This window comes from Notechis scutatus, chromosome 2 (assembly GCF_049901735.1).
Source record: "Notechis scutatus isolate UNSWTSFEM ecotype Mainland chromosome 2, rNotScu1.2, whole genome shotgun sequence".
Classification (NCBI taxonomy): domain Eukaryota; kingdom Metazoa; phylum Chordata; class Lepidosauria; order Squamata; family Elapidae; genus Notechis; species Notechis scutatus.
The window spans coordinates 160203016-160229448 of NC_142010.1; the positions used below are offsets into that span (position 1 = coordinate 160203016).

The window sequence follows — 26433 nt, forward strand, 5'->3', positions numbered from 1 at the left end:
AAAGGTACATCTAGCGTTTACTGTAGTGCTAGTGCACAATTCCTTGAACATGTAGGATGGGAAAAACTGGAACAAGATTCAAGTAAGGATGTAATCATAGAACCCTACAAAAGACCAAAATCACATATCAGTAATAAGAAGAGTACAATTAAAGAGGAAGTACAGGAAGAGCACATAGGACCAGAACAGGAAGAAATAGGTGAACAGGAAGAAATAGATAACCAGGAACAGGTAGTACATGAAAGTCCACCTGTAAGCCCTGTCATACCTAGACCAGTGGTCCCCAACCTTTTTTGTACCAGGGACCGGTTTCAAGCAGAAAATTTTTGCAAGGACGGGGGGGGGGAGAAGAGAAGGAGGCTTCGCTCTCTCGCTGCTCCACCAGCCCAGGAAGAAACTGCTTCAAAGAAACGGGGGGGGGCTTTTCCTGTCGCCGCAGCTATTCTGAAGCGCCCGTTTCACCCCCACCCCCACGCAGCGCGCGCACTAATCCACAGTGTCCCGTTCTGCCTGCCTGCCTGCCTGCCTGCCTTAGTTTCTGGTTGTTTGGGAGCAGCTTCGGCTGAGAATAATAACTATTCGCCTCTTTTACTCAGCCGAAGCTGTTCCGATTCAACCATTAACGAAGGCAGGCAGGCAGGCAGGCAGAACGGAGCACTGGGTTGAACCCCCGCGGGCGGGCGGGCGGGCGGACGGGGTGGGGGTGGGGGAGAAACGGGCGCTTCGGAGGCGCTGCGGCGACAGGAAAAGCCCCCCCCCGCTTCTTTGAAGCAGTTTCTTCCTGGGCTGGTGGAGGAGCGAGAGAGCGACTGAGAGAGCTGACCCAGAGAGAAGGACAGGCTTCGGTTGCTTCCTCCCTCCCCTTCTTTCATTTGTGTCCTTGATCCCCGATCCCAGCAGCATTCACCAAAGGTGAAGAAAGCCGCCATTTTTTTTTAAAAAAAAATTCTTTGCGGCCCGGTAGAGAGTGCTCCACGGCCCGGTACCGGTCCGCGGCCTGGTGGTTGGGGACCCCTGACCTAGACGATCAACACATGAAACCAGACCACCTGACAGGTATCAAGCAAGTGTAGTTTGCCAAGTTAGTAAAGTTCCAACTACTGTTGAAGAACTGAGAATGTATCCAGCAAAGAACAAGAAAATTGGCATAGAGCAATGGAGAAAGAATTTAATTCATTGAAACAAATGGAAGTTTATGAAAATGTTAAATTACCTCCAGGTGAAAAGTCCATTGGCTGTAAATGGATATTTAAATTAAAAACAGGTAAAAATGGGACTGTTACCCATAAGGCTAGGTTGGTAGCTCAAGGATTTAATCAAACTGCATGTGATTATGATGAAGTATTTGCACCGAGTCTAAAAGCAACAAACTTGAGAGCAGCTTTAGTGTGGGCAGCTAAGAAGAATTATATTATAAATCACTTAGATGTAGAAACTGCCTATCTGCATGCACCATTGCAGCACACTATATACCTAAAGAAACCTGTAGGAATTAAGGATGATAAAACAAATAGTGACTGTTGGAAGCTTAAAAAGAGTCTCTATGGATTAAAACAATCTGGTTACGAATGGAACCAATATATTGTTAAGGAGTTAAACAATATAGGGTTTAAAGCAGGTTTAGCTGATCCATGTGTATTTAAGAGAGAGAAAAATGGAATAGTGTCATTATTATTGTTGTTTACAGATGATATTGCCTTAATTAAAAAAACTAATAATGAAGCTACTGAAATAATATCATTGTTAGGTAAGAGGATAAAATTAAAGCAATTAGGAGAGATAAAACAGTATCTAGGATTGACAATAAATAAAACCAAAGGTGGCTATAAGATATCTCAAGAGGATAAGATTTATCAATTACTAAAAACATATAAGATGGAATGTAAACCGGGTAAAACTCCAATGAGTCAGGAATTTGGCCACACTGATGCTCAAAGTCCAAAATTCGATAAGACTATTTATCAATCACTAATTGGTCATTTATCGTACATTAGTAATTGGTCAAGGCCAGATATTGCCTATGGTGTTAATCAATTGGCAAGATTCAACACTGAACCCACTGAACAACACTGGCAAGCGACAAAACGTATCTTAAGATATCTTAAAAGGACAATGCACTATGCATTGTATTTAGAGCCAAAAGATGATCTGATTTTAAGTGCATATGTTGATGCAAGTTTTGCAACAGACATAAACACTAGGAAATCAACTTCCCCAAAAATTTATAAACGCTGACGTTACCCCCTTGATTTGAAAGGAAGGAAATCATACACTATTTGAATTCAAAATTCAAAAGGTCCCCAACCTTTTTGTGCCAGGGACCAGTTTCACTCAGAAACACTTTTTCAAGGACCGGGGGAGAAAGAGTCCGAGTTTGGTGGTTTGCTTGCAGACGTTTCATTATCTGACTAGGTAACATCTGATGTTGTTACCTGTAATAAAATGTCTGCCAGCAAGCCACCAAGTTTAGGGAGCGCCAATGCCTCCTCATTGCAACCCTGAGCGACAGATAGTCCCTGCAGGACGGCTGAGAAGCCTCGCCTCTCGGCCCTGCCTTCATCAGCCCCATCCCTCAGGTGTCTCCCTCCCTCCCTCAGCCTCATCCCTCAGGTGTCTCCCTCCCTCAGCCCCATCCCTCAGGTGTCTCCCTCCCTCCCTCAGCCCCATCCCTCAGGTGTCTCCCTCCCTCCCTCAGCCCCATCCCTCAGGTGTCTCCCTCCCTCCCTCAGCCCCATCCCTCAGGTGTCTCCCTCCCTCCCTCAGCCCCATCCCTCAGGTGTCTACCTCCCTCCCTCAGCCCCATCCCTCAGGTGTCTCCCTCCCTCCCTCAGCCCCATCCCTCAGGTGTCTCCCTCCCTCCCTCAGCCCCATCCCTCAGGTGTCTGCCTCGTTCCTCTCTCAGTCACTCTCTCACTTCTCACCAGCCCAGGAAGAAACTGCTTCAAAGAAGCCGGCAGGGTGGCTTTTCCTGTCGGCGCAGCTTCCCCAAAGCGCCCGTTCACCCCCACCCCGCCGCCCACGGTTCAATCCTCCGTTCTGCCTGCCTGCCTTCATTTCTGGTAGTTTCGGAGCGCAGCTTCTCCGAAGCGCCCGTTCACCCCGCCCCGCCCCGCCGCCCGCGGTTCAATCCGCGGTTCAATCCAGTGCTCCGTTCTGCCTGCCTGCCTTCGTTTCTGGTGGTTTCGGATCCTCCGAAGCGCCCGTTCACCCCCGCCCCGCCCCGCCCGTTCACCGAAGGGCGAACAGAATGTCGGAAATAAAATGCCTGGGGGTAATGAGAACGGTCGCGCCAGCGCGACCGTCCTCATTACCCCCAGGATTTTCAGTTTTACCCCATTTGGGGTAATTTACCCCTGTTCCCCGACCACTGGGCTATACTGTTAGGAAAAGCACTGATTGGTTGGAGGTCAATTAGACAGCAACACATAAGTATGTCCACAATGGAAGCAGAATTTTCATGTCTATCTTTATTATGTACTGATTTAATTCTGTATAAACAGCTGTTATTGGATATGGGAATAACTGTTAATGATTCCATTGTAGTTTATGAGGACAATCAAGCAGCCATACGGTTGGTTACAAATATTGCTGTGAAAACGAGATCTAAGCATACAGATCTTAGATATCTGAATGTAAGACAATCTGTAAAAAATGGTTTAATAAGATTGGAATATTGTATGACTGAAGAAAATATTGCCGATCAATTTACAAAAGCCCAAGGTTCAGTCAAACATAAAGAAAGTTGTGATAACTATGGTTTAAGGTTGTAAATAGATATATATATTATTATATTACCCAAAAGGGGAGTATGTTAGGAATAACAAGATTACCTAACGTAGTTTGGGTAAAATAATATATATAAACTATGATGGTGAATTTAAGTGTGTGTCACTTTAAACTGCAAAGCATGTAATTTTGGGTGCGGTTATAAAATCGCCATAAGAGGGAGCAAGATAACTTGATTGATTGCTGGCTTACTGGATTGCTTGCAGACGATGATGGATTGATGGTTTGATAACTGCGTGTTCTCTGCTGTTGCTGAAGGAAGAAAGGAGGTTTGACTTCTTCATATCTTTACTGCGAGGAGATATATTACTGGACTGATATTTATAAGTTTACTGACCTCTTTTTCGACACTGGACTTTGCAACTGAATAATCCCCGGACGGACTGAACTAGTGAATGATGTATGGACTGTTTGACTATGCTAAAACTATTACTGGAATAAACTATTTAACTAGCACAGTGTATCTGTTTTACTGGTGTAAGCTACAAAAACGTTTATCTCACATATTTGCCTGCTTGCCTGACTGCCGTGCAGGTTCTGCTAGGGTGTATATCCCTAACAAGCATGTAAGAATGCAAGTAGAAAAATAGGGACCACTTTGGTGGGAAGGTAACATCATTCCGTGTACCTTCAGCATTTAGTCATGCCGGCCACATGACCACGGAGCTGTCTTCAGACAGCACTGGCTCTTCAGCTTTGTAATGGAGATGAGCAGAAGAGCCAGAAATGATTAGAATGTATGTGTGAGGGGAACTTTTACCTTTACCTTTACCTTATAGTATAGCCAAAAAAAATTGCCCATACTATCATTGTTTCTTTTACCTGTTCATCTTCAATTTTAAAGTTTAGTAAGATAACTATATAGTTTTTTCTCCATAGAGCTGCTCAGAGCATCCAGAGTGGGAGGAGCTCCAGTCTCTGCACTCACAGGCTGAGCTTGAATTGAGGAACGCTCCTCCTCCTCCACGTGACTCCACCGTAGCGTTCCCCAGTTTTAGCTCAGCCTTGTGCGAGACAGGCAGTTTGCTATCGAGCTCCTTGGCCGACTCAGGACTTTTCTATTGGATTTCTTTCGTTCACTCAGGTTTGATTGTCTCTTCCCTTAACCCCTGCGCAACTGGTTCCTTTGATTTGCCATCCCCCCCAGGAGTGTTTTTTTGCCCCAGAGGGGGGCAAACGGGAGGAATAGCAGTGCTCTCGCGCTGCCCCCCCCAAACCAAACCCAAAGTTTTTTTCCCTGCCGCTTTTCTCCGCCGCTTCTCTTTCCCTCGTTTTCATTGCTAGCGGCTTGATTACTTTCGATTTTAACCGCTCTGTTGTCCCCCCAACGAACGCCGCTTTACTAAGGAAGATTTATTCTCTCCCTTCCTGCCCCCCTGTGCCTTCAAGCTCTGGCTTGAACCTGGGGAGGTTTTTTTCCACCGCTGAGAGCCTCCGAACCCTCGCGTCGGCAGGCGGCCGCCATTTTGGGCATCGCCTCGTGGCCGGGCGCCATTTTGTTTCTTGCTGCGGTGCGATCTTAGTTCTCTGAAGGCAGGACCCGTAGGCCTGCTTAGAGCTACCTTCCTCTAATTTGATTTTTTCGAGGCAACTGAGCCCAATCTCCTTTTGCATTGTTTATTGTTGGCTATCCCGCAGCCCACTCAGCAGGCGAAGTAGCAGCAGAACCACAACCCTCCCAGTTCCGCCTGGGAGGACAGCTGCTGGAGGCCCTATCTCCTTTTCTAGGCCTCAGGCGTTCATTTGGCTAATTGGACAAAATTATTTTTCTTTATTGCACTAGTCTTTTTCCTTTACTTACCCAAAATTTCCCCTTTTTTTGTTTTTTGGAGCAGTACCCAGCCGTACCTCACAGTTCATATTGCCTTATATACATACATATACATATACATATGCATATGCATATGCATATACATATACATATACATACATACATACATACATACATACATACATACATACATACATATATATATATATATATATATATATATATATATATATATATAATATTTAAATAATAATAATAATAATAATAACAACAACAATTCCAAAAGGGGTGTGTGGAACAACTATTAGGACACCTGGCCTTGTTGCAGGTCGAATCCCTAGGCGAGCCAACCGCCTCATTCTAATCCTTACATCTGGCAATTACCTTTAAAATGGCAGAGGACAATTCTTCCAGAGGACCTTCTTTGAAGGCCAAATCTAAAACCCACCATTTGCGCAGGCAGGCTAAGGAAACATCCAAAGCCTCTCAGAGGCACGTCCTAAGACGCCATAAGGCATTAGAAAAGGAGATTGACAGACGAACCAGGGGGTCACGCCCAGTGCCTCTGGTTGTCCCACCATCCACTCCCTCTACCTCTACTCAACCCCCCCCTTCCAGACCATTCCTCCTTATCCAGGCGCAGCTCGCCCTCTCAGAGTCCTCAGGCTACTGGAACATCAGCTAGACGGGCACCCGAGGCTACGTTTACCCCTACAGCCACTGGCCTACGCCAAGAGGAGCCATCCATAGTCGAGGTTCCAGAACAAATAAGATCCTGGATGAAGCTGGCTATCCGCCAAGGAATCGCGGAAGGTCTCCAGCAGATAACCAGGCCCGGCCTCCACCCGATGGCCCCTGAACTCGAATCTCTATCTGGCAGATCCCTGCCCAGATCGGAACTTCCCCTTGGTCAGGTACTCTCGCAGAGGGACATCCCTCTTACAGAAAGGGAGGAGGAGGAGGAGGAGGAAGGGGGTCTGGATCAATTCAGGGAAGATGAAGATCTCGATCTAGGGTCCACACATTACAGCGAGCCCCTCTCAGAGGCGGAGCCAATGGAAGGAGAGATGTCCGAGGACAAGGGTCTCACCCCTGATCAGCCCGCCTTTGTGGGCTTATTCAAACCTCACCTCTATAAGTCACTATTATTCAAGGCCAAAAACATCTCAGGCCTGAGTACGCAGTCACCCTCTGACCCCCCGCCTCCACTCTCGGAGGGCCAGGATGACTCCATATTTAAACAACCCGTAGTGGAGGCCGAAGTCATTCCAACTCCACCTATCTTATCTGACCTAGTATCAAAACAGCTGGCCTCAACAGAGGCGCCTCCCGCCCCGTCCAGCCAGGATAAGAGATATTTCAACCTCGACCCAGAATTCTCTAACCTACTAAATACCTCCGAGGTCGACGAGTCCATAGTAGGCTTAGCGTCCTCCTCAACCCCAAGCGACGCCCTGGAGGCCCTGAAACCTGAAGACAAGCGGGCCGAGCTGGCCTTGCGCCGGGCCCACCAATCTGATGCTTGGGCCATTTGATCGGCTACGGCCGCATCCTTTTTCACCAGGTCCTCGATCCAGTGGCTCCGCCAATTAAAACAGCATGTCCCTTCATCCAACACCAGGGCGCATCAGGACATCGCTAAGCTTACGGCCGCAGCAGAATTCTCAGCCGATGCCACTTACGTTAAGTTCTCTACCAGGGCTATCTCATCCCATGTGACAGCCCGTCATCTGCTCTGGCTCAAGCATTGGCAGGCGGACGTCAAGAACAAAGTCAAACGGGCTTCAGCTCCCATTACAGGGGACAAATTATTCGGCCCGGTCCTTGATCCCTTATTGGTCGAAAGCCGAAGTAAGAAAAAATTTCTCCCCTCTCTCTTTCGGAGGTCAGAACCCAGAACCTCTCAGCCTTTTCGATGAGGGTCCTTTCGACCCTCCTTCCAGACCCCTTTCTCTCCCAGGTTCCAGAGAGCCCCTTCCTTTCGGTCGGCCCAACCCCAGGATCGATCCGACTCGGGCGACAGGAACAGAAGGGGCGCCAGTTACAAAAGACCCTTTCGGGGACCAGGAAGCAGACCCTTCCAGTGCCCAAGATAGACCTCAACACTCCCCTCCCATTGGCAGACATCTCAAACATTTCGCCCAACAATGGGACTCCTCTACCTCTGACGCCTGGGTCAGAGACACCATCAGATTTGGTCTCGCCCTTGAATTCCAGTCCACTCCCCCCGACTTTTTCATGGTATCCCCCCTTTCCAAAGACCACACCAAGCGTAATCTAATGGATTCCGCTATCCGGCATCTCATCGACATAAAGGCTATCCAACCCGTCCCGTCCTTGCAATGGGGGAGAGGTTTCTACTCTCACCTCTTCGTAGTCCCCAAACATTCAGGAGGGTGGAGGGCCATATTAGACCTAAAAAGACTTAATCGTTATCTCATCCACCGCAAATTTAAAATGCATACATTACAATCCATTCTCCAGGGAACCAGGCAACGAGACTGGCTCACTTCCATAGACCTTTCAGAAGCATATTTACAAATCGCAATTCGGCACTCCCATTACAAATTCTTGAGATTTTGTTATAATAACCACCACTTTCAGTATGTGGCCCTTCCCTTTGGATTGGCCTTGGCCCCAAGGACCTTTACCAAGGTCCTCACGGCGTTAGTGGCCCACCTCAGGAACCTCCCTGTCCGTATCCACTGTTATCTGGGTGACATCTTCATCCTGTCCCCCTCCAAACGTCAGGCAGAAAGGGACACCAGAATTACCCTCACCGCTCTCCAAGATCATGGTTTCCTTATAAATTGGAAGAAAAGTCAACTATCTCCATCTACCCGAATAACCCACCTGGGGGCAGTGATTGATACGGTTCAAGGGATGGTCTTCCTGTCTTCGGAAAGACTCCTTAGCATCCAAAAATCTGTAAGAGAGATCAGGCGATCAAAAAAGGTGTCTCTATTAGACTTGTCAAAGTTATTAGGAAAAATGGTTTCATGCATTTCTATTGTTCCCTGGGCCCGTTTACACACCAGATCCCTACACTGGTTCCTGCTTCCATACCAGCGATCCGGAAGAAGCAACTCAAAATGCATGGTCAGGGTACCTCCAAGGGTCTTCACGTCCCTCCTCTGGTGGACCAAACCGGCCATCAACAAAGGTCATTACTTCAAGGAGCCCCAGGCTCACCCTCACCACGGACGCCAGCCTATCCGGATGGGGCGCTCACGTCCACTCGCTCTCATCCCAGGGCAGATGGTCGGTGACAGAACAACAGTGCAGTATAAATTGGTTGCAACTCCATGCTGTACACCTGGCCCTACGCAGCTTCCTCCCCCAGGTACGCGGACGTCATGTCCTTATCCTAACAGACAACATCACAGCCAAAGCACATATCAACAGACAGGGGGGCACACAATCCATTTGACTAATGAGGGAGGCCGAGCGCCTCTGCCGCTGGGCGGAGTCCAACCTCCTATCTCTCAAGGCAGAACACATTTCGGGAGTTTCAAACATCCAAGCAGACTGGTTGAGCAGGGCCACTATAAACCAGTCAGAATGGCACCTCCATCCGTCACTGTTCAGGGAGGCATCCTCAATCTTCGGACACCCGGTCGTGGACCTTTTCGCATCCCCGCTCAACGCTCAACTCCCGAGATTCTTCTCAAAGTACCCATCTCACGGGGTGGAGAATCACAACGTGTTACGTTGTCCCTGGCCCACGGGACTCCTGTACGCATTCCCCCCGCTAGCTCTAGTCCCCAGAGTCATCCAGAAGTTGATCCTCGAGAAGGCGGAACTGCTTCTGGTGACCCCCTACTGGCCCAGATGACCATGGTTTGCGGACCTCCGCAACCTATCAGTAGCCCCCCCGGAGGATCCCACCGGACAGGATCTCGCTATCTCAGGGGCCCCTTCTGCATCCAAATCCGCAATGGCTCCAACTAACTGTCTGGAGGTTGAGCGGGACCGTTTAAAGAGAGAAAAGTTTTCTAACCAGGTCATCGACACCATTCTAGCTGCCAGACGGCCCTCAACCACCCGAATCTATAACGCTACATGGACCATTTTCTGTAGATGGTGCCACAAATCCCAAATCAACCCTCTCTCTCCTATCGCTCAAATTCTGGACTTTCTTCAGGAGCGACTGAATAAAGGGTTATCCCCCAATACATTGAAACGTCAAGTCGCAGCCTTAACAACCGTCATCTCTTGCGGCGACATTGGCTCCCTTTCCCATCACCCCCATATTCGGGCCTTCCTTAGAGGAGCCACTAACTTACATCCTCCAACCGTACACCGGTACCCAACCTGGGACCTTAATAAAGTCCTCATTTCACTCACCAAACACCCCTTCAAACCCCTAAGGGAGACAACACTCCAGTTTCTAACATTCAAGGTAGTGTTCCTGGTAGCCGTCACATCCGCCCGTCAGATATCGGAAATCGCAGCCCTGTCCGTCAGAAAGGACCTCTGCGTTTTTCACGCTGATCAGGTGGTTCTCCGACCTGACCCTACCTTCCTGCCCAAAGTCAACTCAGCTTTCCACAGAGCGCAGGAACTCATTCTCCCTAACCTTTGTCCCAGACCTTCGCGGTAGAGGGAAAGACAGTGGCATACCCTTGACATGAGACGTGCGCTGCGTATTTACATTAAGGGCACTCAGCTCTTTAGGAAGTCAGAATCTTTATTCCTTTCATTCCAGCCCAAGACACTGGGTTACAAAGTATCCCTGTCAACTATAGGCCGTTGGATCAGAGCAGCAATCTCTAGGTCCTACCTATCATAAGCCTTGCCAGTACCCAGTGGAATAACAGCACATTCCACTAGAAGTGCGGCTACCTCGGCAGCTTGGGCCACTCAGGCATCGATAACAGACATCTGCCGGGCGGCCACCTGGGCATCCCCGTCACCCTTTATTAGGCATTACAAGATCAACGTGTTTGCTTCAGCGGAGGCTTCATTTGGTAGACGAGTCCTACAGTCCTCAGGGACCCAGAGGAGATTCCGAACCAGACGGATTCCCTCCCGTAGGACAGGCCAAGCTTTGGTATGTCCCACTCTGGATGGGCTCTATGGAGCAGCTCTATGGAGAAGGGGCGTTGGTTCTTACCTGACACGTCTCTTCTCGTCGAGCTGCAAAGAGCATCCAGCCCCAGCCTAATTTCACCGTCTGGTGGGGAATCTTGTAACTACTAGGGTAGTTAGGATGAGAACACGGTTTTTTGTCTTCTCGTCTTCGCAAAACTGGGGAACGCTACGGTGGAGTCACGTGGAGGAGGAGGAGCGTTCCTCAATTCAAGCTCAGCCTGTGAGTGCAGAGACTGGAGCACCTCCCACTCTGGATGCTCTTCACAGCTCAACGAGAAGAGGCATATCAGGTAAGAACCAATGCCCCTTTTATCAATTTTTCATCTGTCCCTAATAATATCTTATTGAGTATTGTTGGTTCTTTATAGAAACCCCATGTTTTCACATCTTTCTCATATCTCGTATTTGCAGATGTGACCACCATGCTAGGTCCACCCCTTGGTTTTGTAATTTCTGTCTGGTTTTAAGTTACCCTTTCTCATTTAAAATGTCTTTGTAGGATACAATTTTTTCCAAGTTAACAACATTTGGATGTATCAATGCTTCCATTGTAGAAAGCCAGACTGGTATTTTCCTATAGTTTTGTGATTTAATTTCTTCCCATATTAAAAGTAAAGCATTCCTCATGTAATATTTTTGAAAATATCTATGTGCTCTATTCCTTCCATACCACAAAAAGGCATGCCACCCTAATTGATGATCCTCCAGTAATAATCTTCTATGCCTCAAATTGATCCATTTTTTCACTCATGTAAGTACAGATACCTGATAATACAACTCCCAATCTCCATTTTGGGAGAATCCCAAAATCCCCATTACCTTTAGATTCCTGTAATATCTTATTCTTGCTTTTTTCCCTTGCCAAATATATCTCAAAATTATTTTGTTCATTTCCTAAAAAGTATTTTTTTCTCTATTTTTATTGGTATTGTTTGGAATAAGAAAAGTAACTTCAGCAATATGTTCATTTTTATTGCAGCTATTCTCCCTATCATTGAAAGTTGCAGATTCTTCCATTTCTCCAAATCCAGCTTAAAATGTTGCATTAACTTTGTATAGTTATTATCTTTAATTGTTGCACATCTTGCTGCTAAGTAAATTCCTAAATATTTCACTTTAACTATCTGACGATCTATTTTCTTTGTCAATTCATTTTTCTGCTTATCTGTAAGATTTTTAACTAGCATGTTAGTTTTTTCTTTATTTATTTTCAGTCCTGCAACTTCTCCATACTCCACTATCTCTACTTTTTAAGATGCTTAAAAAGTTTTCCATAGCTTTCCTCCCAAATTGCAAGCATCTTTTAATTTCATGGTGTGGCCACTTGTCTGCACTGATCTTGGAGCTTAAGAAAACAAAATCTGTCACTGCTTCCATTTCTTCCCTTTCTTCCCAGAAAATGCTGGGACCAGATACCATGATCTTTGTTTTTTAATATTGAATTTCAAACCAACTTTTGCACTCTCCTCTTTCACCCTCTGTTGCGACTACGCAACACACGCATTTGAAACGAAGCCCAGTCAACCCGAAGAATGGTGATTCCCTCCATCAGCAAAGACTTTGTATAATAAACACGTGCGGTGTATTGGAAACGCTGTTTGGTTCAAATATGCAAATTAACCATGATGTGATTGCATTACGATGAGTAATCATGAGTAGTAAGGGTAATCATCAGTAATAAGGGTAATCGGGTAATGGGGGTAATAAGGGGGAATAAATGCCAGGTTCCGTGAAACTTGGATTAGAACCGACTTTATTTTATTTGCTTAACTATTTTCTTGGAGTCCTTGCGGAGGAAAGAATAAAAAAGAGCTTTTTGTTTTGCCAAATATTGAAGTGACGTTTGCTTTATTTTCACTTCTATGCCGCTACCCTCCGGGACGTTTGAAAAATGGAGAGAAAGACAGATTGCTGACGAAGACGAGTGGAGTACTTCTACCACCAGTTTAAATGCTAGTACGTTGGAATTGCTCCATGTCAAGTATGGTGAACTAAGCATTCGTGAATCTACTCTCCGGAATGTTTGGGACAGTCCAGGGAGGGGACTTAGGACGGAAGACACATCTTTCTTCAGTTCAAGCACCAGAGATAGCAGGGATATGAATAGGCGGTCGGGGTGAGTGTTTGCTATGGAAGTAGATGAGTCATTAGTAGATGTAGTAGGAGTATCTGGAATTCGGAGTAAAACCTCTAAGCCGGTAGGTTCCAGGGCTGAATTCAGAGATGCGCAGGTGGGCAGTAGACCAGCAGTTTCATCCTGGGGTCCGTCAGGGATGTCTGGATATTGGCCCCAAAGAATGGTTTGGGGTCCACCGCCTATAAACACCTCATTTGATGGGAACCCTGACAGGTTGGCATTATTTTTAAGCCAAGTTGTGAACCACCTAGAAATATTCAAATTGCTACCCTTTTCAGTGATCTATTATCATCGCTATAACTACAGTGTTAACAGGTGATGCTGCCGATTGGGTGGCAGAGCTGCACAGTGTGCATGTGAAGGAATTGATTGATGTTGGCTTATTTTTGGATGCACTCTGAGTTCAGTTTGAAGATAGGTCGAGGATACATCAATATGAAGAAGCCTTAATGTCATTAAAACAGGAGGGGAGGCCTGCTGTAGAGTATGTCAGAGAGTTTTGAAAATTGGCAACTAGGTTATGCACCTGGCTGGAAAGACTATTGATGAGAGAATTTAGGTCTGGGTTAGATAAAGGATTGAGGCAGGCTTGTCTTTATAGAGGGGTTCCCCAGAAACTGGGGGAGTGGTATAAAACAGTTGTGGAATTGGATGTGGGACTAAGGGAGTTCCGTCCTATGTTTGGCGGTCCCAGAAGACAACAAATGGGAATGTTAACAGCAAAAGGTAAGCTGGAAGAGAAAGCTAAAGGTAATAGTAGAGGAATAGGGCTGATGAGGTGTTTTCAATGTCAAGGTTTGGGTCATAGGGCAATGGAGTGTCCATCTATAGAAACTGATGTGATAAAACAGATGGCTCGCATTCCTGGAGCCACAAGTAGTAATATACAAGGTAGTGGGGCGACACACAGTATGAGACAAGGGGTAGGTAATTCTGAGAGATCTCAAGGGGTGTCACAAAAAACGGATACGGAAGTAATGACAAGTAGACGTGAGAAGAAAATACCTGATGGTAAACCATCCCCTGGGTAGTCTCGGGGCTATATGATAGCGGAGAGGACAGTCTGGAAGAGGATGATTTGGTGAGTAATCCCGTACGACCATTTGTTATACCAGTAGTATTGGAGAATTTAAAAGGAAAATTTGAGGGGTCAGTATGGTGCATTGATCAACACTGGGTGTACTAGATGTTTAGTAGAGAAGTGGTTGATGAATTACAGTTATCAGTGGAAGATCTGCCCAAACCTGTGCGTTTTGAACAAGTAGATGGTTCGTTATTGGGTGGGGATCCTGCTACAGTAATGACAACCCCTATCAAGCTAGAGATAGGGAGTCATTGGGAGCCTTTATGATTTATTGTAGTACCAGAGATGCAGGAGGCACTAATTTTAGGTCTAGTATGGTTAGACAAATGGAAGCCCATGATATGGTGGAAAGATGGTTTTCGGAAGTTACGAATTGCAGTTGGCCCTATGTCCCCTCCATACATGCATAATAGAGAAGTTGTAACAGCTGTAGATGATTCTGAGAAAAAAATTTACCCTGAGGTATATAAAGACCTGTCAGATGTGTTTAGCAAAAGAGAGTGTAAAACATTACCGCCACACAGAACAACTGATTGCGCAATTGATTTAATTCCTGGAGCAAAGTTTCCAAAACCAAGAATGTATGCCATGACTCCAAAAGAGATGGAGGAAATGAGACAGTACATAGATAAGAATTTGGCGCGTGGATTTATTCAACCCAGGAAGTCACATATAGCTGCCTCTGTTTTGTTTTGTGAGAAAAAGGATGGGGGATTATGTCTTTGTGTTGACTTCTGGGGCCTCAACGCTATTTGTGTAGACAATGTCTCCCCGTTACCGCTAATCCACGATTTGTTACCAACTTTAGCAATTGGCCGTTATTTCACTAAATTGGATTTATGTGAAGCTTACTATCGAGTTCGGATACGAGAGGAGAATCAATGGAAAACTACTTTTAATTGTCCCTTAATTGTTAATTGTTTCCAATTTAACGTTATGCCATTTGGGCTGCAAGGAGCACCTGCTGTCTTCATGCAACTCATCAATGAAGTGGTGTTTTAGTATACTTAGATGATATCTTAATTTATACTAAAACAATGGAGGAGCATGTGTGTTGAGGTAATTCCTCGTTAGGAGAATGAGCGCACACGGAGACGTAGTGAAGAATAACACACAACCAGCACACAGATACACTGTATAGTAAAATGTAGGTTTTTACTTCCAATAAATGTTTAAGCAAAGTTCAACAAACAGTCCAAGTAATTCACGGTTAAAGCAGTCAGTTTTCAGTCCAAGAATACTCCAATAACAAAGTCCAGTATTGTCGCGTCGAGCGACCGGTCCGTTGATTCGATTTTCCAGTCTGTTGCTGAATTCCCTTCAAGAAATAATTTAGCGGAGCCCTCGCAAGGGTGAGTGCCAAAGCACAAAGAAAAAGACACAAAACAAATAGTTTCTTTAGGTGAGGAAACACATCGCGCCTGGGGCAGATGGAATTGTCCCGGCGGCCCCGATTGCTTTGCGCTGTCCTCTTTTATTGTGCTGATTCAAAGACGGGGGGTGCGGGGTGATTGCAGGAAACAATGAAGTTACAGAGTTAATCATTGAAACCAAGCTACGTGACACAAGGAGCAAACTTCATGACTGATACTTTTCAGGTAAACATGTCTTAATACCAAATACACAGTTTTTAGCTGACACAGACTTTTGGAGTTAATCCTGTCAGTTTCAGTCCTGTCAGTGGAATTTGCCCTGAGAGGTGTACGTGCTAGGCAAGATTTGTTCTATGGCAAAATAGCTAAAGCAGGATAGCCACACAGTATCATAAACAGTTCAGTAACAGACTTGCATCAAATCCAAGAAGAACTATGATCGGCAACAATCAATATAGGAACAGCAACACTCTCAGCAACAACAGAACAGAACAACCCAGGTTTCTGGCTCCATCTTATGGCCGTTTGAGGAACCACACCCAATTACAATTTTAGCATTCCCTTAAAGAGACAGTATTAAAATGTCTATCGTGGTTTATATATTTTCCAACCCAACTGTTAGGTGACTTACATTCCTAACATTCTCCCCTTTGGGTAGGACAATATATACAACCTTACATTCTAAGTCCATAATCCTCACAGCAAGCCTTATGCTTTACAGAGCCTTGGGCTTTTGTAAAATGATCTGCAATGTTATTTTCTGACATACAGTATTCCAGCTTAATCATCTTACTTTGTACACATTGTCTCACATTTAAATATCTTAAATCTGTGTGTTTTGATCTTGTCTTAACAGCAATATTTGAAGCCATCTGTATTGCTGATCGGTTGTCTTCATAAACAACAATAGAATCTGTTACATCAATTCCCATATCAATTAATAGTTGCTTATAACAAATTAAATCTGTACATAATAAAGATAAACATGAGAATTCAGCCTCCATTGTTGACAAACTTAGATGTTTCTCTCAAATAGACCTCCATCCAATCAATACTTTTCCCAATAATACTACAGTACCTGACATAGATTTACGTGTATTTATGTCTGTAGCAAAAGTTGCACTGGTATATGCAGTTAGACTTAGTTCATCTTTGGGCTCCAAATACAATGCATAATGCATTGTTTGTTTCAGATACCTTAACACACGCTTAGCAGCTTGCCAGTGCCTTTCAGTTGGCTCAGAATTAAACCTTGTTAATTGGTTAACACTCTATGCTATATCTGGCCTTGACCAATTACTGAGATAAGATAAACTACCGATCAAGGACTGATAAATGTTCTTATCAAAAACAGGACTTTGAACATCACTATGGCTAAACTGGCTCATCGGTGTTTTAGCCGGCTTACAAAGTTCCATTTTAAAATTCTTTACTAATTGGTTAATTTTATCTGCCTGTGAGATCTTGTATCCTCCCCTAGTTCTATCTATCTTTAAGCCAAGATATTGTTTAATTTCACCTAATCTTTTTATCTTAAATTTCTTCTCTAACGGTGATATTATTTTAGTAGCTTCTTGTTCAGTTTTGGTGATTAATGCTATGTCATCAGTAAACAATAGCAACAATGACACTACACCATTACTTTCCTTTTTAAACAACCATGGATCAGCCATGCCAGCTACAAAACCTATCTTAGTTAATTCTTTAACTATACACTGGTTCCACTCATATCCTGATTGCTTCAAGCCATAAAGACTCTTTTTCAATCTCCAGCAATCAGTTGTATTATCATCTTTTATACCTAAAGATTTCTTCAAATATATAGTGTGTTGCAACGGTGCATGCAGATATGCCATCTCTGCATCTAAATGATTTACAATGTATTCCTCTTAGCTGCCCACACTAATGCTGCTCGAAATGAAGTAGCCTTCAGACTTGGTGCAAACACCTCATCATAGTCGTTTGCTGTCTGATTGAACCCTTGTGCTACTAACCTGGCTTTATGGGTAACAGTCCCATCTACACTAGTCTTAAGTTTATAAACCCATTTACATCCTATGGCATGTTTACCAGATTTAACATTTTTGTATACCTCCAACTTTTTTAATGATTCCAGTTCCTTATCCATTGCTTCCTGCCAAGCAGCCTGATCCTTAGCAGGATACAGTTTTAGTTCATTATAGTTATTTGGAACTGTATTCACTTGGCTTACAACACTAGCCTGATATCTATCAGGTGGTCGTGTTACACGGGTTGAACGTCTTGGTAATACAGGGCTTACTGGTGGACTTTCCTTTTCCACCTGCTCCTGTTCTTCTCCCTCCTCCTGTGCCTGTTCTTCCTCTTTAATGGCTATTCGTGGTTTACTTATTTCATCTTTAGGGACTATTTAGGTGTCAGTAATAATATCATTTCTGGATTCCTGTTCCAGTTTATTCCACCCAACGTGCTCAAGAAATTTAGCACTAGCACTACAATAAACATGAGCTGTGCCTTGATCCCAGAATCTAAAATATCTATAGTTGGCCTCGTAACCTACAAAAAATAATTTATTAGTTCTGTGTTGCCCTTTCAGTCTTACTTGTGAGGGAATATGCACCCATGCTGGAGCTCCAAATGTGCGTAGGTAACTTAAATTTGGTTTTCTGCACTATCTCGACTACCTCAATACAATGCATGTAGAGACGAAGTTATTCAACCTATGATCTCTGTGGAATTACAAGAGGCTACAAGAATGGATGTATGGATAAAAACCAATAGCACTGACCGCTTATATAAAGATGGGTTGTATTGGAGAGGGGATAAAATATATGTTCCATCGAGCTATAGAAAAAAGATTATCCCAATGTCATGATGTTAGGCAGGCTGGACACTTTGGATTTTTGAAAACACTACATTTGGTAAGGCGGCAGTTCTGGTGGCCACATATGAGATCAGAAATTGAACAATACATTAAAGAATGCCATGTTTGCGCTACTGCGAAACCATGGGTAGGAAAACCTTTAGGGCTATTACAAACTGTATCAGATCCCAACTGGCCATGGCAAGACATAGCCATGGACTTTATTGTAGAATTGCCCAGCAGTAATGGTTATCTGGACTATCATAAACTTGTTTTCAAAACAAGTTCACTTCATACCATGTAAAGGATTACCTTCGGCAACAAAGTTAGCAAACCTATTTATTAAACATGTATATCGACTGCATGGCACACCCAGGAGAATAATTTCAGATAGGGGTGTGCAATTCACGGGACGATTTTGGAGAGCGTTTGTACGTCTTTTAGGATCCTCTCAAGGTCTTAGCTTTGCATACCATCCTAGCACTAATGGTGCTGCTGAAAGACTAATGCAATGATTGAGAGATATTTGAGATCATACATCTCTTATCAACAGCGAGAATGGGCTGATTTACTTCCATTTGTTGAAGTAGCATATAACAATGCCACACATGAAAGCACAGGCTATAGCCCATTCCAAATAGTAAATGGGATAGAATTTGTTCCAATCCCTGATTTACAGTGTGATGATCAACATCCTATAAGTGTCAAAATGCGATCGAAAAAAGTACAGGATAGTTGGGATAAAGTAAAAGAGACTCTCAATAAAACAGCACTAGAATACAAACAACAAGAAAAGAGCATAAAACATTCATACCAGGATATTATATTTATTTATCAACTAAATTTATAAAACTACACTTAAATAGTAGGAAATTAGGACCAAAATATATTGGACCTTTCCAAATTACAAAAGTGATAAACCCAGTAACTGTAAAACTTAAACTACCACCACGATTACACCAAATACATCCTATGTTTCATGCTAGTTTATTGAAGCCTGTAGAACGCATTAATTTACCTCAACTTGAAGAATCTGTAATAGCTAGAAATTCTACACATGCTGAAATTGACAAAATCCTAGATTCCCGGATACATAGAAAAGTGTTGCAATATTTAGTGAGATGGAAGGGGTACCCTGAGACAGAGGCAATCTGGGTGAAAGTATCAGATATATGTGCAAACAGACTGATAAGGTAATTTCATGTAAAATATCCAGAGAAACCTGGACCACAAGTAGAAAAATAAGTTGTGATTTATAGACTGGTTCCTGGTAGAGGGGGATGCCTGTCACAACTACGCAATACACACGTTTGAAACGAAGCCCAGTCGACCCGAAGAATGGTGATTCCCTCCATCAGCAAAGACTTTGTATAATAAACACGTGCGGTGTATTGAAAACGCTGTTTGGTTCAAATATGCGAAGTAAACATGATAGATGTGATTGCATTACGATGAGTAATCATGAGTAGTAAGGGTAATCATCGGTAATAAGGGTAATCAGGAGTAATAGGGGGTAATAAGGGGAAATCATTATAAATGTCGGGTTCCGTGAAACTTGGATTAGAGCCGACTTTATTTGCTTAACTATTTTCTTTTAGCCCTTGCGGAGGAAGGAATAAAAAAGAGCTTTTTGTTTTACCAAATATTGAAGCGATGTTTGGTTTATTTTCTCTAGGCATTTCTCTAGGCATTTGGTTGAAACCCTCATCAATAGGCTCTTTAAGCTCCCCTTCACTTTCTGTCATTATGGTGCTATCTTCTGAGGTTATTGATGATTCTCCTGGCAATCTTAATTCCAGTTTGTGATTTATCCAGTTCAGCATTTTGTATGATGTACTCAGCCTAAAAGTTAAATAAGCAGGACAACAATATACGGCCCTGTTGCGCTCCTAACCCTATTTTGAACCAATATGTTGTTAAATGTTCAGTTCTAATTGTTGAATGTTCAGTTCTAATTGTTGCTCCTTGGCGTGCATGCAGTTTCTCGGAAGACAGGTAGAGTAGTCTGGAAGTCCCATCTCTTTAAGAACTTGCCAGTTTGTTGTAATCTACACAATCAAAGTCTTTAGGATAGTCAATGAAGCAGAAGTAGATGTTTTCTAGAGTTCCCTTGCTTTCTCCATAATCCCACAAATGTTGGCAATTTAATCTCTAGTTCCTCTGCCTCTTTAAAACCCAGCTTGTAGTTCTTGGTTTACATATTGCTAAAGCCTAGCTTGTAGGATTTTGAGAATAACCTTGCTAGGATGTGAAATTAATTCAATTGTACGGTAATTTGAACATTCTTTGGCATTGCCCTTCTTTGGGATTGGAACATAAACTGACATTTTCCAGTTCTTTGACCATTGTTGAGTTGTCCAAATTTGCTGGCATTTTGAGTGCAGCACTTTAATAGCATCATCTTTTAGCATTTTAAATAGGTCAGTTGGAATATGGTCACCTCCGATTGCTTTGTTGTTGGTAATGCTTCCTAAGGCCTACTTGACTTCACACTCCAGGATGTCTGGCTTGAACTCAGCAATCTCACCATTGTAGTTATTAGGGACATTAAGACCTTTTTGGTATAGTTCTTCTGTGTATGCTTGCCATATCATCTTAATCTCTTCTGCTCCTATTAAGTCTGTTGGAAGGAAAATTCATCTAGTTCAGTTCCAACCTGGGAGAAAGACGCAACATGGAGGCTGATTGGAAAGAAAGTTTATTGATGAAGCAGGACCACCAACCAGATGTGATTCTGGGACAGCTGACCAACTGGCTGAATGAGTGGATGGATCTTTATAGTTTCTGTAACTTCGAAGTTTGGGATTTGTGCAATATGGGCTTTGTGTTTCAAAAAGGCAATTCCTATTGTGGCTAATGACTTTTGTCCAGTGTTGGATCTTGGGTGAGGGGCTGCTTGTCCTTATCCTTATCCTACAATTCTGTTTTTGTTAGCTGTCAAACTTTGCTGCAAGGAAATATCCTGTCTTCAATGGATTTCTGCCTGTAGTATTTGCTTTGCTTATGAATGGAGCCATGTGGCTTCCTCTTTCAATAAATCTCCTTAAGTGGCATCTGCTGTGGACTTTTAAGAAAGACTGGGGGCTGCTTTCTGCCTCTAAATCTAAAACATATTTCTCCATTTCTTCTTTAGGGAAATACAATATTTTTTAATATTTCCCAAAATACTTGATTATTCTGGGGAGGGGGATGCTTCCCACAAGTCTCTACAATTTTTGTCCATGCACAACTTTGCACAAAGCATTCCTTTGATATCTCCAGTTTTCTCTAATCTTTGCCATTCTGTTGTTTTCCCATTTCTTTGCTTTGTTCATTTATGAAGTCCTTCTTATCTTTCCTTGCTATTCTCTGGAAATCAGACTTTGAGCATGGATAAATGAAATATACAGGAAAAAATGGATTTGAAATGAAGAAGGAAAGAGACCTATTGATTGCAATGTCTGGGGTTGATTACAGTTTATATTTCAGCACTTTTGAAAGGCATCGTTGGTGAAGAATGGCAAAATTGCTTTTTGTAGAGGCAAAGAAAGCAGCATGACAGAAGGAAAAGTTTGTAATGGACATGAATAAGTACACATTTTGGCAACAGAAGTAATTCTCATCTTTAGTATTATGATTCTACTAAAACGTACAGAATAATTATAGATATGGGAACTCAAACTTTTCAATTTTCAGGTAATTTGTCAAAATATGCTGGAGACTAAAATTGATTAGAGTTCTGGTTATATCTTGGCAGCTTTAAAGTTATACAATGACTTGTATAACTCTTAAAGTGTAGGTTCCTCAGTTACAGTATTTATCAATCATGGGATGGGGAAAGTAATAATCCTGTGCTCAAATTGCACAAATGATGCTTCTGTACTTGCTTTTTTGCAGGCAATTTTGAGAAAAAAACTCTTATATTGTAAACTTTAAATAAAGTGATCATAACTTTGCCCTTCACTTCCTGTTAGTATATTTCAAAGGAGAAAAATAGAAGACACAATCTATCAAGATTATCCCTCTCCCAAGACCAGCACAAAGTTAGTAGAAATTTTCCAGAGATTTGGATAAACATGTTAGGAATGGGAACCTTTTGTTATATTGGAACAGATGACATCCTATGATCAAATAGAAAAAATATACAAACTTATACACAGTGATACTTCAAATCCTGATTTTCTATTACAGTACCTCACTATCACCATCCTTTTTCATACTCTCTCATCCCACGCCTCCTGCCTGGGTATATTTTCTGCATTCCTGTGCTTCTGTGTAGAGAATTTCTACAAATTAAGCTGAGAATTGTTATGCCATTATTGAACCCTGACAAAGAATTTGCTCAGTGATATTTATCTTATTGGAATAATGGCAATATAATACCCAGTTTACATATTCTTGAGTTATATAAATTGTCTAACTCAACAATCTCATTTTTTAGGGACACCACATAAATATGACCCAACTTTCAAAGGCCCCATTTATGACAGGTAAGACGACCTTGTTGATAAAAGGATTGAGAGTAGTATGGCTTTGTTATTTTTTTGTTTTTACTGTTGTTTTTTAGTACACTATATCTAGAGTGACCATTTATTGCCACCTGTTGATTCTCTTTGGGAAGTAATGAAAAGATGACTGTTGAAAATCCAAGAGCTTAGAGGTCTTGATCATTTCTTTGGAATGCATGGGTTGGGGTTAATAGCTAAAATTCTTTTTTTTTTCTAGTTTCACTCCTTGCTTTATGCGTGGACATAGTTTGTTTTCCAAATATAGTATTATTTAATTATAATACAAGGATGATAATATAATTTTACTGACATTACTCACACATGATTAGAGCAGGGCTGGGATTTTATGGTTCGGACTGGTTCTATAGAACCGGTTGTTATGATTCTGCTCAGTTCGGAGAACCGGCAAATCGTGCCCCTGGCTGGCCCTATCCGCCTGCCACCCAGTTATTATTGCGCATGCGCAACATCGCGTGCATGCCCAACATCGCTGACTGCGTTCTCCCTGCCCAGTCACTCCTTAAGGTATTTCTTTTTTCCCCCCCTCCCAATGATCAGCTTTTCCAATGATCAGCTGTGCCGGGATCCCCCTTGCTGTCTTACTGCTTCACCCAGGAGGCTTCCCTGAGGCCCAGGAGGCAACAAGGGGCATGTGGGGGAGAACTGCCCCCTGTGCTCCATTTTTGCCTTCCTGGGCCCCAGGAAATCCTTCTGGGAGCAAAAACACCCCCCACCGAAGGCTTCCTGAGGCCTAGGGGGCCCAAAAACAGAGCACGGGGTGCTGTGCACCCCCCACCCCGCACTCCGTTTTTTGCCTTCCTGGGTCCCAGGGAAGCCTTCTGAGAGCAAAATTGACACCCCCCCCAGGAGGCTTCCCTGATGCCCAGGTGGCAGAAAAAGAAGCCATGCCCACCCAGTCACATGGCCACACCCACCTAGCAACGCCCACAGAACTGGTTGTTAAAAAAATTGAATCCCACCCCTGGATCAGAGGTTCACATTTCAATTTGTATCTTATAACAATTCATAAATAATTTTATCAGCCAATATTTTATTTTTATGGGGCCACATTAGCTTCAGAGAATCAGACAAAATTGTTTTGTGGGTTCTTAACCAATTATCATGCTAACTCATGACTGGATATTGAATGGAGATTGCTCTTATTCTCTGATAATATGTATTTATCTGTTAGTTTAAATGTTAAATGTTGCCAGCATAATTCAGATTTATAGTAGTTTACAAACAAAAATTAAAATAACCATCCAACACCTCTCTGAGTGATTGTTGTTTTTTCTGACTGAAATTCAAACATCCCTAACTTCAGGCAAAGCACTATTTTTATACTAGAATACCTTAGATTAGCTTTTCTTTAGCCTGCCCTAGCAGTGGGAGGCCTACAGGTTGGAAGCTTTGTTTTAAAGATATCTCATGAAATGGTAAGTTGTGTGTCATAATAAGCAGAGTGGGTGGATGAATCCTTTATATTTCATACTGAAATAGTTCTTTTTAAATGAAGGAACCACAAGATAGTTTTCATAAAGATATATATCATGATAGCAGTCTTCCAATATTTGAGGGGCTGTCACAAAAAGGAGGGGATCAGCCGATTTTCCAAAGCACCTGAAGGCAGGATAAGAAGCAACAGGTGGAAGACTATTAAAGAGAGAGCTACCTAGAATTAATGAGAAATTTCCTGACAATGAGAGCAGTTAATCAGTAGAATGGCTTGCCTCCAGAAATTGTGAGTACTCCATCTACAGGAGGTTTTTAGGAAGAGATTGGACATCCATTTGTCTGGAATGGTATGGGGTCTTGTGCTTGAGCAGAGGATTGGACTAGAAGACCACCAAGGTCTCCTCCCATTCTGTTATTCTGTAATTCTGTAAGCCCAATAAGGTTATTTGATCTTAGATCTGGATTGCTTTGTTTCCTATCAACATCTTCGTGTGTAGGATTAGCAGGCTTGGGTTTAACGTACCATCTTCTCTGAATCATTGTAGTAGTGATCAGCATCATAGTGTGCCTATATACATCTCTAAAAACTAGAGGTAGTAGTTTACTATTTATGAGAAGTTAATGTCCACTCCCCACCTTCACTACAGGGCAAAGGAGGAATGTGTTGGTTATATTTGCTTGTCCCTTATTCTTGAGATGGGCTATAGTTTATTTGTCATTTGATTGGAGGATTTTCAAGATTTTTTTTTATTGCAAGTCTGAATTTGATGACATGTTGATTCAAACTATCAACTAATAATCACTACTGTGTGCCAGAGACAAGTATATTGTTACTTATTCTCACTTACCTTATTTCCTCTTCCAGGGGCTGCACAGATATCATCTGCTGTATCCTGCTGCTGGTTGCAATTGGGGGCTATGTTGCAGTGGGTATTGTGGGTACGTATTCTACTATTTATTATTTTTTTCTGCCTTGAGATATTATTTTTGCTGCTGAAAGTTGAATATCAAAGTTAGATAGAGAAGGAGAATTATGACAGCCAAGAAGGTATATCATAAGTAAATAAGTAGGATTCAACTAATGGTATCAAATCTTAAATAATGGTTTGCTCTTTAATCCTATTGCTAATGTCTGCTGCACCAAGGATTTGACCCTTTTGTAGCAAATTTTATACTTGATCTTTGAGAGGAATGTTGAGGGCTACATTCTAAACGATTGGCTGATGTTGGGACACAGATACATTTGATTTCATTTCAACAATATTTAAATGAATTAAGACAGGAGTCCACGGCCAGACCACACAGCTGGAAATGAGCAGTGGGTGAGCAAGCAAAGTTTCTCCAGCTATCACCTCAGATCATCAGGCATTAGATTCTCATAGGAATGTGAACCATACTATAAACTATGCATACAAGAGGTCTAGGTTGCATGCTCTCCCCCTCCCCATATACATGGGAAAATTGTCTTCCACAAAAGCGGTCCCTGGTGCCAAAATAAAATATAGACATGAATAAAAGGTTATGTTAAAAGCTTATAGTAATTGCTTAGAAGCTCTATGATGCTTTAAGATCTGGAGAAAAGTTACAGATAATCCCCAGGTTATGAGCATTCCCTTAGTGAACATTCAAAGTTACACAATAAGCGCCCCCTAGTCTTTATGAACAAGTCCCGAAACTATGAATCTTGTAGCATCATGGCAGTTGTTTGCAATTACAAACAACTGCAAAGGCTCTGCAACATTCGTCCTGCACATTGCAGGTCAAAATGGAGCTTCTGAGGGGGCAGATCCAACCCTCTGATGCTCCGTTGGGGCTTCTGCAGGCTTCTCCCGGTTTGTTGTATGCCAAAACGGAGCTTCTGAGGGGCGGATCCATCCTTTGGAAGCTCCATTCAGGCCTCCATGGGCCTCTCCAGGCATGTTGCAGGATGAAATGGATCTGCCCCTTGGAAGCTCCATTTCAGTGTGCACAGGGAGGCCCGTGGAGGCTCGAACAGAGCATTGGAGGGGTATATGTGGCTGAGAGGCTGGAGAGGAGATAGCTTGGTAGATCTTCACAAAGTAAGTTATCTGGTGCAGCAGGTTGTGTGGGTGAGGGGAAGCAATTATGGGGAGCATGAGGTATTTTAGTGGGTTGAGTAGGCCTTGGGTGCTCTTAGGCAGGTGGTCTGTTCCATCTCTAGGTCCCACATAGCCTTCCCCACCCTGAAATACCTCATGTGCACTTAACAAGACTCACATTCGGTTAGCAAATGTGTGAGCGAAAGGGAGTGATCCCATTCAAGGTATGAGATTCACTCCCATGAATCCTCAGGTTACAAATGGAATGGGCAGGCTCGATTTCATTTATAACTTGAGGACTACTTGTATTTTGGAATTGGGCAATGCCTAAAATAAATTATTTA

The 26433-nt window shown here is 43.1% G+C and overlaps 1 protein-coding gene across 7 annotated transcripts in view; it reads left to right on the top strand.

Moving 5' to 3' along the window:
- The window catches only part of SLC44A2 (solute carrier family 44 member 2 (CTL2 blood group)), a 222631-nt gene that overhangs the window by 94740 nt on the left and 101458 nt on the right, over positions 1–26433 (top strand). For all 7 annotated transcript variants that reach the window (XR_015747901.1, XM_087957087.1, XM_087957086.1 and 4 more), the window contains exons 2-3: positions 22508–22556; positions 24895–24968. Coding sequence is in view for 6 of the 7 variants with exons in the window: in XM_087957087.1 (XP_087813213.1) it covers positions 22508–22556; positions 24895–24968 (123 nt within the window). In the remaining variant the exon portion in view is untranslated. The remainder of the gene's footprint in view (positions 1–22507; positions 22557–24894; positions 24969–26433) is intronic.